We start from the raw sequence: 17913 nt of genomic DNA on the forward strand, positions 1-17913 counted from the left end.
GTGGCGTTTTTTTTCAGATATTGTTCTCATGCCCCCTCACTCTGCCATCCTCTCTCAGGGTTTCCGTCTCCTCCAACTCAGTGATGCACTGGTATCTCTTGGCAGCGGATGTGGAGTCCTTCATAACCCTTCATAAAAGCCCTGTGGTGCCACTTCATATCTCGTGGTGCTTGTGTTCTCCTTGGTTCTCGTCTCCCTCTACCTCCCACCGAGCCTGTGAGTCTTGTCTTTCCTCTCCTCCCTCACTCCCTGAAGACGTTGCCTTTAATTAGAATTTAACTGTCAACACAAATGCACAAAGTTTACCTCACCTCTGACCTTTTGACCTTGTGCTCACTTGCAGTTGCAGCTATCTCCTTTCCACATTCCTTCCTAGTTGGTCATTGCATATACAAAAAAACTTGCCTCTTGCTTTATGTTTGCAGATTTTAACTCATTTATGTCACTATGTCGCTGTCACTTTCTACCCTGTCTAGACATAGACATCCTGCTTCCACTCTCCCTTTTTTTCCCTCTTCCGCTACAAAGGTCTTAAAAATACCTACCCTGACCCTGTTTTCTGCCCCCACCTCCCCCTAATTTTACCCTCTTTCACATCCTCCTCCCACCTTCCCTCTCTCTCCTTCTTGCGAGCCCTGTCAGTGTCTCATGGTGTTCTTGCCAAACTTGTCGCCAAGTTGTTGGATGAGCTGGGCCAGATCTCCAGCGGCCTGGGACTTCTCCTCCAGAAGCTCATAACGGAGGCTGGAAATGTCTTGCTTGATCTCCTTCAGCTCGCCTGAAACACAGTCACACACGGACACATATGCAGGTGAGCACGTAGTATATGAAGCCATAGAACACAAAGAATACAATGATCTACAGCATAACTTAATTTACTTAATGTCACACATACAGACACACACACACTAAAGCCCATCCTTTATCCCTCAGCAACAATCCATCCTCATCCACACACATGCCCTGAGGAAATAATGACACAGAGTGAGCCTTAATGAAAAGGGAATTTTTACCCTCATTGACTTCATCGTTCTCTCTGTCCACTTGAGCCTTTAGCACATACCGCTTAATCAGGCGCTTCATGATCTTCTACAAGGAGGAGAGGAAAGGAGAAGATTAAATAGAGAGAAGGTGACAGGGTGATGTGACAACACATGGTGTGTTTATCCAGTAAACAAACTGCTCCTTCTCTAATTACTTTTATGTGCACATTTGTGTGTACGCGCCTCTGCACACACACAAAATCATGCAGACAGCGGTAAAGAACGGCGCTGCGTCTCAGAGACTGTGTGCGAAGAGTTGGGTATTGATCTGTGGCCAGTAGGGATGTCCTGCAGCTGCTGCCAAGGCTCAAGCAGTCATCCTCTGCATGCAGGCAATCTGGATATGGGTCGATACCTGTCATACCTGTCACCACACAATTAAGTGATATGTAATTGCTTGGTGTGAGTGATCTCGAGACTTTGTGTGCTGGATGTTGGAAAAAACAAACAAACTGGGAGACAAAAGTGCAGTCGACCAGTAAGGGAAGTTAGAATTCCCTCAGTGCAAAGGTGAAGGCTAAGGAGGAGAGGATCTCTTCCCTCTTCGGTGTGAAATTTCGAGCTCATTTACCCTGTGTCTGCTTTCGATCTGCCTCAAACAGCTCATTAGAGGCATTTACAGGCTTACTCTGTTGCTCTCTTTTTCTTTTTGCAATTCCTTCTCTCCCTCTTTCACTCGCAATCACTTGTTCAATCCTTCCTTCCTTTCAGTCAGAATCCTTTCATCCAAACTCTTGTTAAATTCTTTCCTCCCTGTTGTCTCCCTACCCTCCTCGCTCTTCCTTCCCTCTGCATTTCTTACCAGTCTCTATTTGCCTCTTCCAACCCTCTCATTTTCTCTCTCTTTCTGTCATCCTTTATCACCCTCCAGCCAGCCCACTCTCTGCTGCTATGCCTCTCTACTTTTGTTTTCCTCCATCTTCCTCAGCCTGAACGTTCCTCTCCATCTCCCTTCGACTCGCTCTTCTCTGAGATTCCACGATTATGGTTTGTCTCATCTTCGCTCTCTGTCTTACCTGGTATCTGGTTGGTTGTTTTCTAGATTTTCTTGGAATGAACTCTTCTCCCAGTCGTGGATAAGACCTGAAGCGTTCATCCTGTTGCAACAGTGGGATACAGACAACAGTCCAGTGTTAACGTCACATTTCAGGGTTGAGTGATCTTCTATAATGGAAGCATTTGAAAAGGGTGTTAGGGGAGGCAACACACTGCCAAAACAAAACAACAATGAAAGGCAGGGCTTAGTATTTGTGTATCTCGTCCTCACAGATGTCTTCAAAGAGAAGGCAAAGAGAATTGACAGCATCACTTGACCAGGGTGAATGTTTATTATCTGATTTCTACATGCCTTCCACGCCCATGACCATGCTTTGTAGCTTGTGTGTCATTTCAGCGCCGCAGTGTCAAAATGAGTTTTAACTGAAGTGTGGAAACGTGCAACTAGATGGGACTCTATGTACATGAAAGCTGCAGAGGCCTGGTGATACCTCTTAAGTCAACATAAGAGTCGAACAATGACGAAGAAAAATAATGAATAATAAACAACATGGGAATTTTCTGCTTTTTTCTAAAATATAACTGACAAAGCTTTAATGTTTAAAGCCCTGACAAAGCTAAGTAACATTGGTTTTCAATATTAAAGAATGTTTAATTTACCTCAGACAGTAGCAAATTCTTTCAAAATTATGAACATAAAACATACTGTACGTACAGCACATATATTAATAAAATACTGATGCTATACACCATATACATCATAGTTTTTTTTTTCATTATACAGGGAAATGTACAGTCATTTTAGGACTTTGTTGAACTTGAGACACCTACTGCAAATCAGCATTTTTGTTATTGAGCCAAAGAACTACTGAAACTACTGTTTCAGTTTCATGTCAACGTGAGGAACACATCTGACAATGCTTAACTCTCTTTGAGGGCAGTCTTTGATCTACTCCCTACCATTAACTTGCTTTGTTGGCCTCAGCTGCTTCCCATTTAAGTGATATTCAATTTATTTGCTTTAAGCAAGAAGCTAATTGTCGTAATTACAGTGAATATATGAAAGACAAATTCACTAAGGGGCCTGATCATCAACTACTGCATATGGGCAAACACACACACACACACACACACACAGTACAAATACTTACTGAATAAATGTGAACTTATTACTTCTTTTAAAATCAAAGCCACCTACAAATTTTCATTTAAAATATATCCTGAGGCTCAATCAGTTTCTCTTAAACATGTACAATTTAGTCATTAAAACTGGCATTTCACCAACTACTGACTTGGTTATCTTTCTGAACATATGCTGCTTTGAAAGCAACATAATTACTAGCTTAACATAGCTTAAATTCATTAAAATTGTTGATATTCCACCTGAGAAACATGGACCAGAAGATTGAAAGGACTAAATTAATGATTCAAAAAGATGTGTTGTCTTCTCTGAATCTCACTCGACATCTTTTAAGCTGCACCATGGTCGAGCATGAGCTCATGTATCGATCGCCTGCTGCACCTGCTTGGCTCTGCAGTTAAACTGTCAGGGCTGTAGAGAACTTGGGGCTCACAGAGGCAGCAGGGTGTAACCCATCTTGTCCTCATCAGAAACCTGCCCAGACAGTTGAGCATACGTGGGCAGATCCAATGGCCTGACTAATAGCTTAGGCAAGGTGCTGAGGTGAGCCAAGGACTCAGATGGAGGAAATGCTTGCAGACAAGGCCAGCACTAATTTTGATTCTGTGTTAAATGGACTATGCCATTTTCTTCACGCAAGACTTTCTTTTCATTACGATGATTTTATTTAGATGGACAATCCATGAGAGGGACAAAGTGTGAAAATGAACAAAGCTTAAATTGCATCCCAGGCTTGTGGAACATCATCTATTCCCTGGGTCTTAACCACAAGGGTATCAAGTACAGTGCATATATATGTTGAAGATCCAATAATTGACTGCAAACAGTAGACCCAGACCTGTACATATAAACGAGTCCACTGCAGATTGTGAGTGCAATTAGTGAGCCTGTCCTTTGCCCCTTTTCAAATATCGACCGTCCTTTAAGTGAAGTCACCTAGGAAATAAATTATAATCATCATCATTTAGCTGGAAAGGAGCCTGCAAAAAAGAAATATTTGGATGGAAAGTACTGATATGGCCATTGTCTTCTGCACAAAAGCAAAGAATAAACAGGATATAAAGTGAACCAAACTCCATTAAAAACTGCTCTTCGTCACTTGCTTTTTCTGTGTAAACTATAACTTCATAATACTATTTTCCTATTGTCTGAAAAATAATATGCTGGACGGGAGGCAAGAAAAACAAGTTGCATGTTGTCAGTAATTAGCTTGCAATTATTGGCTCCAACCACAGTCTCTGGAAAATGTAGGAGAAGTTGAATGAAAGCACTGAGAAAAGATAATTGTGAGATGAAGAGAAACATTACTTAACAAGTATTCATTGTTTTGAAAAATCATTAATTAAAATGTGACAAATAATGTAAACCCATTGTTCCCAGTCACATATGATAACATATGCAAAATAACAACATATTTTTAGCTTGTATCTGTAATTTGTCATGAGATCAGGAATCAAAGAGTTCCTGACACTGACCTTGGCCTGTGAGTTCAGCATACCCATCTCCAGCTCGGTGTTATGGCTATGGCTGCTGGCCTTGCAGAGGAGTATCAGGCAGGCCTTGATGCGAAGGACCAGGTAGTAGAAGGACTTTGGACTAGGAACCAGGTTGAAGGGGGCGGGCAGTGTGCGTCCCTCGTCAAAGTAGGACAGCCACAATTTGGCTCGGGCAAACTTCCATTCCACATCGGCATCCTCCTGAAGAAACAAACACACAGAGAAAGAGGGTGCATTAGAAATATGTAGAGCGGGTGATGAGTGGAGTAAAAATAATAATAATAAAATTCAAAAAAATCACACTGAGAAAAAACTTGAAACTTACTTAGTCTTAGTTCTTCAGGCCCATGACAAAATTATTCTTACTGATAATATCATACCTTTTCTGTATTGAATGACCATTTTATTTAAGTACCTCTATCTCCTGGTATGAGCTGTTGATCATGGCAATTAGCATGTTGAGCAGGACAACCACCATCGTGACATTATAGACTCCATACAGCACGTAGCCGATGTTCTCTATGAACTTATGGTCATACTTCAGCACTACTGAGATCACTTCAGACAGCCCAAAGATTGACCAAAAAAGAGTCTTAAAACTCTCTTCCACCCTGCAAGGAAAGTGAGACAAAATGTGGTAGTAAGAAAACAGTAAAAGACAATGAATACACACATAAAAGCCCATCATGTGAGCAGTTAATTGCTCTTTCACTCAAACATATACAACGGGCACATACAAACACACGAAATCCTTTTTAATGTTGTGGGGTTTATGAGGTGGCACTGATAAAATACCTGATGAGTCATGTCCAATTTGAATACATGATCCCTTTTCTCCAACGACAATATCACAGCCACTACCTGCACTTTATCACTACTCATTTGTTGTTGTTTTTTTTTTACTACTGTGTGATACTTGCAATATCCTGTGCAATACACACATATATTTTATATTTCTCATTTTTTTATATTTGAATTTATTTTCAGATTTGTTATATCCCTTGTTTTTGCACTACTTCCGTTACTGACACTTTGTTTCTGCACCTTCTCTGTCTCTTCTGTTGCTGTAACAAGTGAATTTCCCCACAGTGGGATAAGTAAAGTCTCTCATCTTATCTTATTTATTGCTCTCACATACACATACACATACACACACACACACACACACACACACACACACACACACACACACACACACACACACACACACACACACACACACACACACACACACACACACACACACAAACACATACAAACACATACACTTCCACTTACAATTACACACACAGAGCACTGCAAATACATATGCATAAAAACCTTTGGCTTCTGAAAAACCTAACTAACTAAGTAAGTAAATAAGATTTATAAAGAAAATCAATTAAGGAAGTCATAGCCTTGTCCTGTATCTGCCTTTACACAAAATAGACACTGGAGTTAATGGAGAAACAATAAAGGTTTGTTTTGCACATAACTTACAGTGAATATGTATGTGTTCTTTTTGGGGGTGTCAAGGCTGCATATAATAAGATAAATGCAGAAACATTTCAACCAAGAGTTCACTAAACCGCTAAAAAGCACACTGAACATTTTCAAAAGTTAATGGTGGCTAACTATACTTTCTTCAGTTCAATGTCATTGTGAATCAGATTTCTGAGACTGATCATCATAGAGACACCAGGAATTAGTTATGGCTGAAATACTTAAAGTTAGCAGGCTTCACCTGTCTTATCCCTGACATTTAGACCTGATAAAGTAAACACTGTTAATGTTGTTTCGTGCATTTTCAGCTGCAAGACCTGTGAACATTGACATTCCGGTACATGTCTGTTATTAAATATTTCATGTCCTCTCAAACATGGGCTTGAGATGACAGAGAGGGGCTCAGAAGGGAGTGAGAAGCCGTCTGGTTGGATTGCTGGAGGGGTTGGAGGTCTGAGGGAGGCTGTGGGGAGAGAAGATCTGTGGGCTCCTGGTCTGAGGCTGTAGGTGTCTTCCAACTTAAATTCTTTCAAACAGACCCAGTGTCATTGGCAAGCAGAGAACTAGGTGAGGGCACAGAGGGAAAAAAACCTACCCTCGTATGCATAAAAAGACAGAGACAGACACAAACACACATAGGCTCAGGCTCTCCCCTCGGCTTTCTCGCACACATGAAAACAGAGACTCCTCTTGGTACTTCAGCATTAACCTTCCAGGAGGAAACCAAAACACACACAGAGCAGATATGTGTGTGTTCTCTCTCTAACTCAGCTGCAAAACATCTAAGAATATGATCTGCTTTTATCCAGCACGTTTCCTTGAAAAATACATTGCTGTCTGTGAAAACATTTACCAAAAAAGTGAGGGCTCCCACTGGTTATGAATAGACTGTTGAAACTCTGTAATTACTAAACCCATATAACTGTCTCTTCTTGTGTCACATTTAGCTTAGAACAACCTTGTTCATTAGAAACACTTCTGCTTAATGACTCCCTTTATCAGGCTGCCCTTTGGGTGTCAGCCCGCAAGTCAATATTCCCTCTGCATCTCTAAACTTTAGCTGAATAGCATAATTAACAGTTGGTGCATACCATGTATTTATAGCTTTTTACCTTTGAACAGATTATTTCTCCTTCAAACATGGAAAAAACATCCCATGTTCATTGATTTAACATGTATGGACAATTGACTCACGTGCCAACATGACCCTGATGTCCTTATATCATTACACCACTGTCTGTTGATAGTTTGGGTGTGTGAGCCTGAGTGAATGTTGAACATTGTATTAACATGCAAAAAAACCCCCCAAAAAACGTTCTCACATGAAAAAGTGTTACAATAAATCGATCAGTCTCTATTTCAAAACCACAGAGCACTCTATAAACTTAATTGCCCTGATAATGTTTTTTTTCGTGGTCAAAGTCTTACTAGGAGTGACTGATTTCTACATGAAAAGAGAATTTATGTCACATTTGACGTCACTGCTTTTATTTTCTCTGTGCTTTTTGTCTTCTCTCTTCTCTTCTCTTCTCTCTCTCTCACTTCTCTCAGAACCTGACAACAACCGGGGACCACTGTCAATCAATTTTATCAAACCACATCCACCAAACCTATCTCCTAGAAATTCTGTTTATATATTCTAATTTTTTTCCCAATAAAGTTGTGCCAGCATGACAAAAGCTACGACCTTCTCCTGCCTACGTTTATATGTTACCACACTAACTGCCAGGCATATAAATGGATACATTACAGATTTACAAATTTGCTTGAGTCTGACATTTTTTTAGCTTGCTTTAAGCAGTGCAGGTGGAGACTAACCATCCAGCCTCCTGCAGCTGTATGTGCTCATTGCTGAAACCGTTCAGTACAACAAACCTGTATACTTGACTGTACTTGAACTGACTCGACTCAGCCGCTGCTGAATCACCTCTCATTCATACTCACGGCCATCAACACTTCCAACATGTACTTCATACTGTACAAAAGTACCAAAGAGACCACTTGGGGGATTCAGGGCTCACAAGATGCATTCATGCACTAATCAGACAGTAGGTGCAGTGCTTGTTAGCCTGTTAGCCTGTTCACATTCCTGGCAGAGTGTGGACTGAATGTGGCAAGACTCATCGCTGCAGTTTGTTTGATAGTTAGTAGATGTTTTGCATCTTGACTGAAACATCACACTTTTCCTTGTTTCTGCTACTGCCAAGATACATCATACATTTATATTAATTGCTGGGAACACAATACTGTTCCAAGCAGTAATACACAATACTGCTGGGAACACAATTCTCAAAAGCTCAAAATACTTCATATGTTTACAGAGGCAACATAACATTTGAACCTCACAGCACAAAGATGAACTGCCCTTGTCCTAATCCCTGACCCGTGATGTCCAACTTCTCTGAATGTTAAGACACAAAGCAATTTCTCAAACCAAGTAATGATCAAATAAATAAATGTCTTAATTGTCTTTTTCTCAACTTGATTAATGCAAATAAGTAAAAACCATTGCTTTACTTGCCCCAGTATAAGTGTTTCTGACCAGATAAACAAGCAGTGACATCATGTAACCATGGAAACAATTTCTTTCTTGACTAGAATTTGAACTGACATCACCTCATCAGGTTACAAAATATCTACTTTGTAAAATATCCATCTCTTTTACAGTGAACACAGGTGCAGAGGCATGGACATCATAAGTGCCAACACACTCATTAGTGACACTGAGCACTGGAGGCATGTGTAAACAGAAACACATTCACCAGCATTAAAAGTACATCTTGAGTGTTTTTCTTTGCTTTGTTGCTGTAATAGATGACCTAAGCATAGACCATTACTTGGAGACTAGCAGCAGCTGAAGGCAGCTATCAACAATACCATCGTCTCACTCATTATTCACATCACACACCTACCAGCCTATCGCGCAATCAGGAGAGCCGAGTGAGGTGATTTCGATGGACTTGCCTCGAAAACCTGTTATTCTAAGCCTTCTCTCTTTAAATAATGTCTCGTCACTTATCTACAGCCTGTCTTACCAGATAAAAATGCTTTCCCGTGGTTTTGTAATTTGAACCAAAATAAAAAAGGGGACAATTATCTGGTCGTGATTGTGTAGCATCCCAATTATCTTTTTAATCAAATTATTCTGTCTCCCAGCTTTCCTTCCCACCCGTGTGAAATGCTCACTCGATTTAGATTTTCATGTTCCAAAAATGTGAGTGCAGATAATGATGAAGGGCTTTGTTCCAGGCAACATTAATATGTGCCTTTACACCAGACACTCGTAGGGACAAATGCACACACACACACACACACACACAATTAAAATGACACACTCAACACATGCCGGACTATTTATATACACTGTTCATCTGCGCACAGACAGATTGTCAGTTTAATATAAAGCAACTTCCAAAATGTGGCATTTATGTGTTGGCAGTGTTGCTGGAATTGATCCCCTCACAGCCCCATCCAAGTCAACCATGTATTAATGTAAATGGCTACATACATTACACCTCCCCACTTCTATTCATAAGACACACGAATACAGACTCAGAATAGGGATAGAAGTGCATATGAGGGTAGAGGCCTTTCTTGCATACTGGATAATGTTGATGCATGGGCAGCCAGTCCTGCTGTGCATCATCATTTGTTTTGTTCACCTTGTTTTCTGCTTATTGAATTCACTGAACTTTGTGTGAGGAGCCTGTCTGGGAAGAAGTGCAATAATGAAAAATCTAAAATGTATCCATGGAGATCAACAACACAAATTTGAATTTGTCTTTTGCTAGTGTCAGCTAAGGCGCTGGTCATTTGTGTATTATACAATCCCCCGTTACTGAGATATATGAGATGCTTGATGCTCTGGATAATGGAAGATTTTTTAACAGCCTAGGAATGAGATTATATCATTTAATTTTAACTTGTGTGTCCGTGTGCATGTGTGTGTTTTATAAGAGCATTGTACAACAGGCAGTGAATCAGCAGGGACAGTGGGCATCTGGAGACAGAGATGGACAGTGTGTTATTATCTGTTATTAAGAGTGGCAGCTCCCAATAGGCTGCACACAACAGGATGGCTTCACACAGACACACACACACACACACTCTTGCCGCTGAAGGAAACTGACAGTAAAGAACTAACTCTGTAACTCACACTCTACCACACGTACAGGTATACACACTCAGGCCACATACAGCACGGTGTGTGTCTGTGTGTGTGGGAGACTGGTGAGTCACCTCGGCTCTGCAGGAGCGGTCCAAACCCAATCACAGGCAGGCCCAAATCAACCTCTTCCCCCCAGAGACATGCTCTCCGTCACTCTTGCTTTGTGCTTTGTTTGTCTCTGTTGCTGTTTTAGCTCCTCTCAGCCACGCTATAATATCTGCCTCTCGTTCATCTTTCACCCATTTTCTCATTATATTCCCATTGCCAATGCTTTTATATCTTTCTCTGCATTACCGTCCATCCCTCTCTCTCGCTCTTTCTATCTTTCATCCCAACAGCTTTTAGAAATTTCTGCCACTCAACCTATTCGTTTGATTTTCTTTTTTTTCCATTATTTTTCCCCTCTCGTACATTTCTCCTCTTTGTTTCATCTCCAGCAATACTCTCACATTGGCCAATAGTAGCTGTAAATGCAAATTTAGACTTTGTGAACGGCCTTCTGCTCTGCCTCTTTCCTTCTGCCCTTCAGTCGTTAGCAAGATATTAAATTTCTCCTCTCCTCTCCTCTCCTCTCCTCTCCTCTCCTCCAGACAAATATAGATGAAACATCTTTAAATATTAAATTGAGTTTAACTTTCTGTGTATCACACCAAAGGAGCTGTCACCATGGCGACAGCAGGGGCCGTGCCCACCTCGCCTTTTAATGAATGAATGAATGCTGCTCCCAAGAGGTGCATTCTTGCCTGCCTGTGTGTGTGTGTGTATGTGTGTGTTTGTTAAAGAGACAAAAAGAGGGAGAGAGAAAGAGAAAGGGGAACCAGATGAAAACGAGTGTATCTCATGAATGTGCCTGTTTGAATGTGTGTATATCTGTGTGACAGACAGTGTGACACAAAATGAGAGCTACGCAAAAGGAGACTGTTTCAGGCAGGTTGTGAGATAGATCTTATTAAGCGGGGGATACAATGTCACAAGACGAGCAATTAAGAGTGTTTTGATAGCGAATCAAGCTCAACATCAACTTTTTTCTAATTTGTCTGCTCCCTTGCTGTTTTCCATCCTCTGTTAGCCTGTGCTGTCTTCATCTTTTCATAATACGCAACAAAAACCGATGTGCTGGGACTGGGATTTTGGCTACTAATATGTGTAATATTAGCCAGCCAAATGATGACACTCAGTCTTTTTAACTTTTCATTTACCAATCAAACTGTAAATGGACTGTTCGTCAAACATCAAACAGTAATTGCGGTGGTGTCCATAATAACTTTTCCAAAATCAAAATCACAAAGATGTGGGTTAAAAGTTTACACTTAAGCAACTCCAGCCAAAATTGTTATCCAAGATATTATCACCTGGTGTTATGTTTGCTAAACAATGATTACACACAGGTTTTGTCTACCTGAATTTAAAGTGCTAAATCTGCCACCACCATCACTGCACTTTAAAATAAGTTTACAGTATTCAAGTAAAAGCAGCAATACCATACTGTGAAAATACTACACTACAAGTAAAGGTCCTGTATTGAAACCCTTACTTCAGTAAAATCAGCAAAATTGACTTAAGATAAAAAAGCAAAAGAGCTCATTATGCAGAAAAATATTGTCAGTGTTTTGCTGTTATATATGTGATGTTTTGGGAATTTGTTTGGATTAGTATTACTGATGCATTAATGTGTATGTTGTGTATGCAGATGTTTAAGGTTGAGCTAATTTTAACTACTTACTACTATACTACTATAATATACAGTTAGGTAGTTTAAGCTACAGCAATGCATCATATAAAATCACCTGTTTGCAGTATTGCTGTCCTGTGTGTCCTTCATGTGCTTAGAAAAACAAACCTGTTTTCAACTTTGTGACAATGATTTTTGTTGTTGTTGTTTTTTTCAATGTATTTATCTCAAGATATAGGATACTCTTCACAGCCCATAAAGGAATACTCAGTCCTTCAGTTTATCAGAAAAATTCAAATTCAAAATCACCAAATTTGGAGATACAGTATATGGCCTTCAGTTGAAGAGAAAATTGAAATCTGAAACTTGACTAGTGGCTGATGCTGTCAGACGTGTAAATGTAATGTGGTAAAAAGTACAATATTTGTCTCTGAGATGTAGTGGGATAGAAGTATAAAGCTGCATTAAATGTCAAAAGTCAAGTAAAGTACAAGTAAAGTAAAGTGTCAAATTTGAACCAAGTACAGTACTTAGAAATGTAAGACGTAAATGTACTTAGTTAAATTCCACCACTGATCAACTGTATTTATGATGTGCAAGTTGGAGAGCTGACAGTTTTTAATGTCTCTAAAGTGGATTAATTCTTCATGTGATGGTTTAATGAACGGTACTGATGTGATTCCATGACCATATGTGGGTTGAGCTCCCTGCTCTGGACTTTTTAACTGAAGCACTACTACTCAAAGAAATGAATTTGAATAGAAATATTTTGTGTCAAATGATGGTCTCACTGCTTTTGCATTTCAAACAGATTACATTTGACCAAAAAGGAAATTGAATGCTTGACATCATTTGGCAGGGTAATGGAAGAATTTATTTCAAAATACTGAAAATTGGCACAAACCCTAAAGCTACTGGTCTGAGCACTGACATTTAGAAGCCCATATTGGTCACACAGCATGAATGCATTCTTCTTCATTTATTTTTGTCTCTCTGTCCTGTCTGTCTGCCTAACTTTAATTGTAATTGTGTCTTCTCTCCTCATTTTGACATTCAGATGTGCTTGACTGGTAAAGGCTGAACATGACACCTCTGCCTTGCCTCCAGAGCTAATAAATTCTCTCTTTTGCTCACCTCGACTCTGTCTTTACCATCTCTTTCATTTTCAGCGCTCTCATCCTCCTCTTATCCTCCTCTCAGAGCCTGTGTCTCTCAGAGAGATCCCCATCTTGCCACCATCTTCCAACTCTATCCGTCACTCAAGATTCAACAACTCACACCCTTTGTTTTTCCTTCTTTTTCCTGACACTTTCTCTCAGTCTTCACTTCAGCTTCAATTTATATTCCTGCTTGCATCTTCATTTCTGCATTTCAATCTGCCATCCCTTATCCACTCCACTTTTCTATTTTGTCTCTATTTGCTCTCACTGTCTCTCTCCATTTACATTGCATTAAATGGCTTTGTCCTTGGCTTTAATCTGATATGCCTCCTTATCTTGCCTCTACTGTCTCAGGTCTCATTGTGTCTTTCAATTCAATCATGTTTCACTGCTATGAAGAGGGCCCATGTTGCCAAAGAAACTTCACGGCCTTAACGACATAACATAAAATAACACATTATGGTATATAAACAGCAGCTGAATGAACATGTAGCACTCATTGACTGCTGGAAAAAGGAGCAGCTGAGAAAAAATTCATACTCTACATACTATATTTATTATTTCCTCCCACCTTTTCAAATGGTTGCTGGTAAAATATCTGCAGTCTAAATCTGTGCTAAGCCCGCGTGGCTGTGCTTCTGTCTGTTGCTTAGTCCGTTTGACCTTCTCTCATCCTCCCTCACTCTCTCTCCCTTCTTTTTCCTACATTGTCTATGCATGCTGGCTGGTGTACCACGATTTACCGGAACAAAGAGCTGAGCCAAAAACAGCCTCCTCTGCAATCTGCATCTTTCCCTGTGGTTCTCTTCTCATCCCTCATTGCCTCCTCTGGACTTTGCTGCACGGCTAAGCTGTCAGCTATCACAACGATTGTGTTGTATTAATTCACTATTATTTCCACTGTTTCACTTCAGTATAATCATTATTCATTATATTGATCTTTTTTTCAAGGTCCTTGAAACACCCTGTTTTCCTCCGGCTTTGACCTCTACCTGTTTGAAAGCATTTACCTATTTCATCCATCTCTCCTTCTTTCTCCCATGTCCTTTCCCCCTCCATCTGTCTCTCTGTCTCTCTCACTCACTGTAGTGCTGTCATGCATGGTTGACTAGAACATAGAGACGGGTCCACTGCTCCACCAGTGCTGTCCAAATCAGAATCCTGATAAGCGTGTGTGTGAATTGATCTGTACATAAATGTTTGTTTGCCCACCTAAGCACCTGTTGTGACAAATGCAAAAACACAGAGGGAAAGAGAGGACATGTGATTGTGCATGTATGTGCCTGCTCCTTGTGTGTCCCTGCTTAAGTGTATTTGCACATTTGAGAACATTACTGCGTGGGCACTCAGCAAAGAGCATGTGGTGTGTGTTTTTGGTGCGTGAGTCAGATAGTCGTCTGAGTCTGCGGGTCTTTGGGGATTGGGCATGTGTGGCTATTACTGTTCAGTCTTCATTAAGCACTATCCAGCTCTGCATTCAACTGTATGTGTGTGGGAGTTTTAGCTTGTGTGAGTGAGCCTATGTGTGTGAAAAAGTCATAACGTCCACCTGCACCTCACTCCACCACCACACCCCACCCTTCTTCTACTCACATCCCTCCCTCTGTCCTCAAGTCTGAGTGGCCCCTTCTGGGGAATCATTTCCACTTCCACCTGGCTCCCTCCTCATCTTTCTGTATCAGCGCTATGAGACCTGCCTTCCATCAAACATCCCCTGTCAGACAGCCAAAGTCACAGTGTCCACACACACAGAACTGGACACACGCACACATATATATATTATTATATATTATATTCATACAGGCACATGTTCTCTGCTGGATGACAGAGAGAAAACAGATAGACGGGAAACTGCTCTTTTGAGAATTCACAATGTACGCACAGCATGGGCAAGATTATTAACAGTCATATGCAAAACACATCACAGCCTCATGTAGTAATTTAATTGAGTGGGACAGAAAAATACACATGCACACAAAAGAGATAAAAGAGACGTGTATCAGAGCACACAGATGGCAAATTCTATGAGACAATCATAGACAAAATATTGAACAAAAGGGTTGATTAGATTAACTCAACAAAAAATTAGACACTGCATAAACATAAATGCATCGCTGTCTCTCTGCACTGTTCACTCCAGGCATTTGTTTAGTCAACAACTACACAGATAGGTTGAGATTTAAAGCTAGACTGACTCCTGGTGGCGAGACTGACAATAACAACGGAATTTAAGGGGTTTCTACCAAGCTAAAAACAACTCTATGCAGTTCCCACTGCCAAAGTAGGCAAAAACTGTCAGAGGGACACCAGTGTGTCTCATTTAGGCAGAAATTCAGGGGTATTTTCTTGCCAAAAAAATAAAACTCCAACAAGAAATGCAGTCTGAAGTTGTTAAGATGTGCAGAAATAGCTTCTATTTTTAACATGGCTCTGTTAATGCTGATTTTTGAAATCAGCCTTGATGTAGCTCTCTAAAACAGAGAGAAGTGATAAGAGGAGAAGAGATGTACAGAGCTGTATCATACGCCCCTGATGGAAATGAGCATGTAATGGTAATGATAAGGAATTCCATCTTCAGTGCCCAGGATCTTTTCTGCACTTGTCCTTTGCTTTAGGAGAAGTCTTCATTATGTCTGACTCTGAGGTTGTGACCAAAATCTTTCTGACTGTTCATTTCATCTCAATTAGACTCTAATTCTGCCTGTTTATCTACCCTTCTGTCAGTTAACGCCCTCTTATACCACTTTTCTGTCTGTCTGCTCATCACATTGCCTGGATCTTTGGTTCCATGCAGGCAGCCAAGCAGAACTCACAGCCCTCCTGTGCTATGGGCTCAGCAGAAGAGCTACTGTGTATGCACAGCACAGAGGTGCAGGGTAAGTCAGCATGGGAAAGTAGAGTCCTCACACTAAAAGTCCAATCACACACCTTTTATCATCAGTGATTCTGTCTATGGTGAATGTTCAGCAGGTCATAAACTTGTAATTGCTCCCAGGCGTTGCATACCTCACTGGTGATAAAAAAATATGTGAAGATAATGGCAGTGAAACAACTGCACTTTAAACAAACTGAGGCAGCACAAATGTAGCATAGCATATTTGATTTTATTGTTATTGGTACTTGACCCTATCTAAGTTTATGTAGCGTATCAGCTGCGGGTGTGTGATATACTGTTGAAGGCAAGTTTAGAACTTTCAGACCTAATGATGCTGAAAAAAGTGTGTAAATGAACCGTGTTTATAGGCGAAGTCTAGTTACACAGATGTTAAAGAGATATGCCACTGTATCAAGTCGACATATAGAGTCAAGCGCAGGCAGGTTGACAGACGTGTGTCTACAACAAGATAAGAATTACAGGCAGACAGACAGATAGACAGACAAACAATCTGGCATGGTAGAGCCTGCCAGGAAAACTGAATCTCAATCACTGTACAGCTTGCCAAAACAACTAGAAACAGTGGTGGCAGTGTTCCCAGGTCAATCTAACTTTGCCATATTTAATCCTATCGTTTAGTTGTATTGCAGAGGGGAAACTTAGATGCAAGGCAAACAACTGGACCATAAGGCTGGTCTGTTTTACATCAAACCACTTTGTTGTTTACACAACACCCACATCACAAGGTTTATGCTTATGAGGTGACAGATGTGGACCTCTGGCAGCGGTTTGTCATTGCTGGAAAGCCTGCTGATACAAAATTAACTGAGGGCAAGAATTCATGTCAGACTGACTTTCATAATCTGGTCTTCGTTGAACCTGTCTACAGCTCTAACCTGGTGGGATGACTGATTATCAAACTAGTAAAAAGCAGAGCTACTTGTGACTTCTTTAGTGCAGGCTGTCTTGCAAATAGAGAGTGTGAACTTTAATCAATGTACCAGATGAAAAACTGTAGTTGCATAGACATTAGTACTGTGGTTAGTAAAAAACACAAAAAACAGAACAGTATATGCCAGTGTAAGTACAGACCAACGTGTAAAGCATGAATTGCTCTAAGCAGAAATAGTGAAACGTCATCTGTTTAAATCTTTAGATGTCTTCTTCTGAGAAAATGAATAATGACGCGAAGGGGAGAGACCTCAGAGAGCGTTTCCATTTTGAGATCAATGATGATAAACAGACTTCTGTTGAAAGATTCTGTCAGCAGCCCAAGATAAATAACTTTCCGACAAATGTCGGACACTGACGAAAGAAAGATGATGAAGAAAGGAGGCATAAGTATTGATGTTCAGATTGATGTGTTGTTGTGTTGGATGTGTTGGATGTGTTGATTGCTTTACAAGCAGATTGATATATAACACAACTTGCCTGTAAAACTGCTACAATGAAATTGATAAAATAAACTTTGAATGAATTGGTTTTATACACTCCACCTGTGTACTGTTTGACTACTTGAAATAGTTGACCCTTGTGATTAAATTACATGCACTTAAGCAGGTAAATCACATTTAGAGTGTGGTTATCACCGCCTTTGTAATTCCAGTTGAATGATGTTCAATTATCAAATACAACAATAGACTATCCCACTTGATTTGTCTAACTGAAACGGCTGAAGTCCAAGGAAGAGAGGAACCAGGAGAAGACTGTTTCATGTCTGGTAAGGAGAGGAGATTATGTAGATATGGCAAGTAATTATTGTGCCGACTTAAAAACAGACTAAAAATGTTGTTGAAGGGTTCAATGTTAGAGTCTGGTTAAGTGCTAAATGAAGTAGTAGTGAGCTTTAGTTACACACAGATGGCTGACTTTTATCATTT

General features: G+C 40.4%; 1 protein-coding gene across 1 annotated transcript in view; it reads right to left on the reverse strand.

Annotated features, from left to right (window-relative positions):
• Window positions 1–638: 638 nt before the first annotated feature.
• trpc7b (transient receptor potential cation channel, subfamily C, member 7b) overlaps window positions 639–17913 on the reverse strand; it is a 44026-nt gene continuing 26751 nt past the window's right edge. The window contains exons 8-12 of the mRNA XM_070836669.1: window positions 5092–5287; window positions 4656–4877; window positions 2060–2140; window positions 1014–1089; window positions 639–778 (exon numbers count right to left, since the gene is read on the reverse strand). Of these exons, the coding sequence (XP_070692770.1) occupies window positions 639–778; window positions 1014–1089; window positions 2060–2140; window positions 4656–4877; window positions 5092–5287 (715 nt within the window). The remainder of the gene's footprint in view (window positions 779–1013; window positions 1090–2059; window positions 2141–4655; window positions 4878–5091; window positions 5288–17913) is intronic.

The sequence above is a fragment of the Pempheris klunzingeri genome, chromosome 9 (assembly GCF_042242105.1).
Source record: "Pempheris klunzingeri isolate RE-2024b chromosome 9, fPemKlu1.hap1, whole genome shotgun sequence".
Taxonomy (NCBI): Eukaryota; Metazoa; Chordata; class Actinopteri; order Acropomatiformes; family Pempheridae; genus Pempheris; species Pempheris klunzingeri.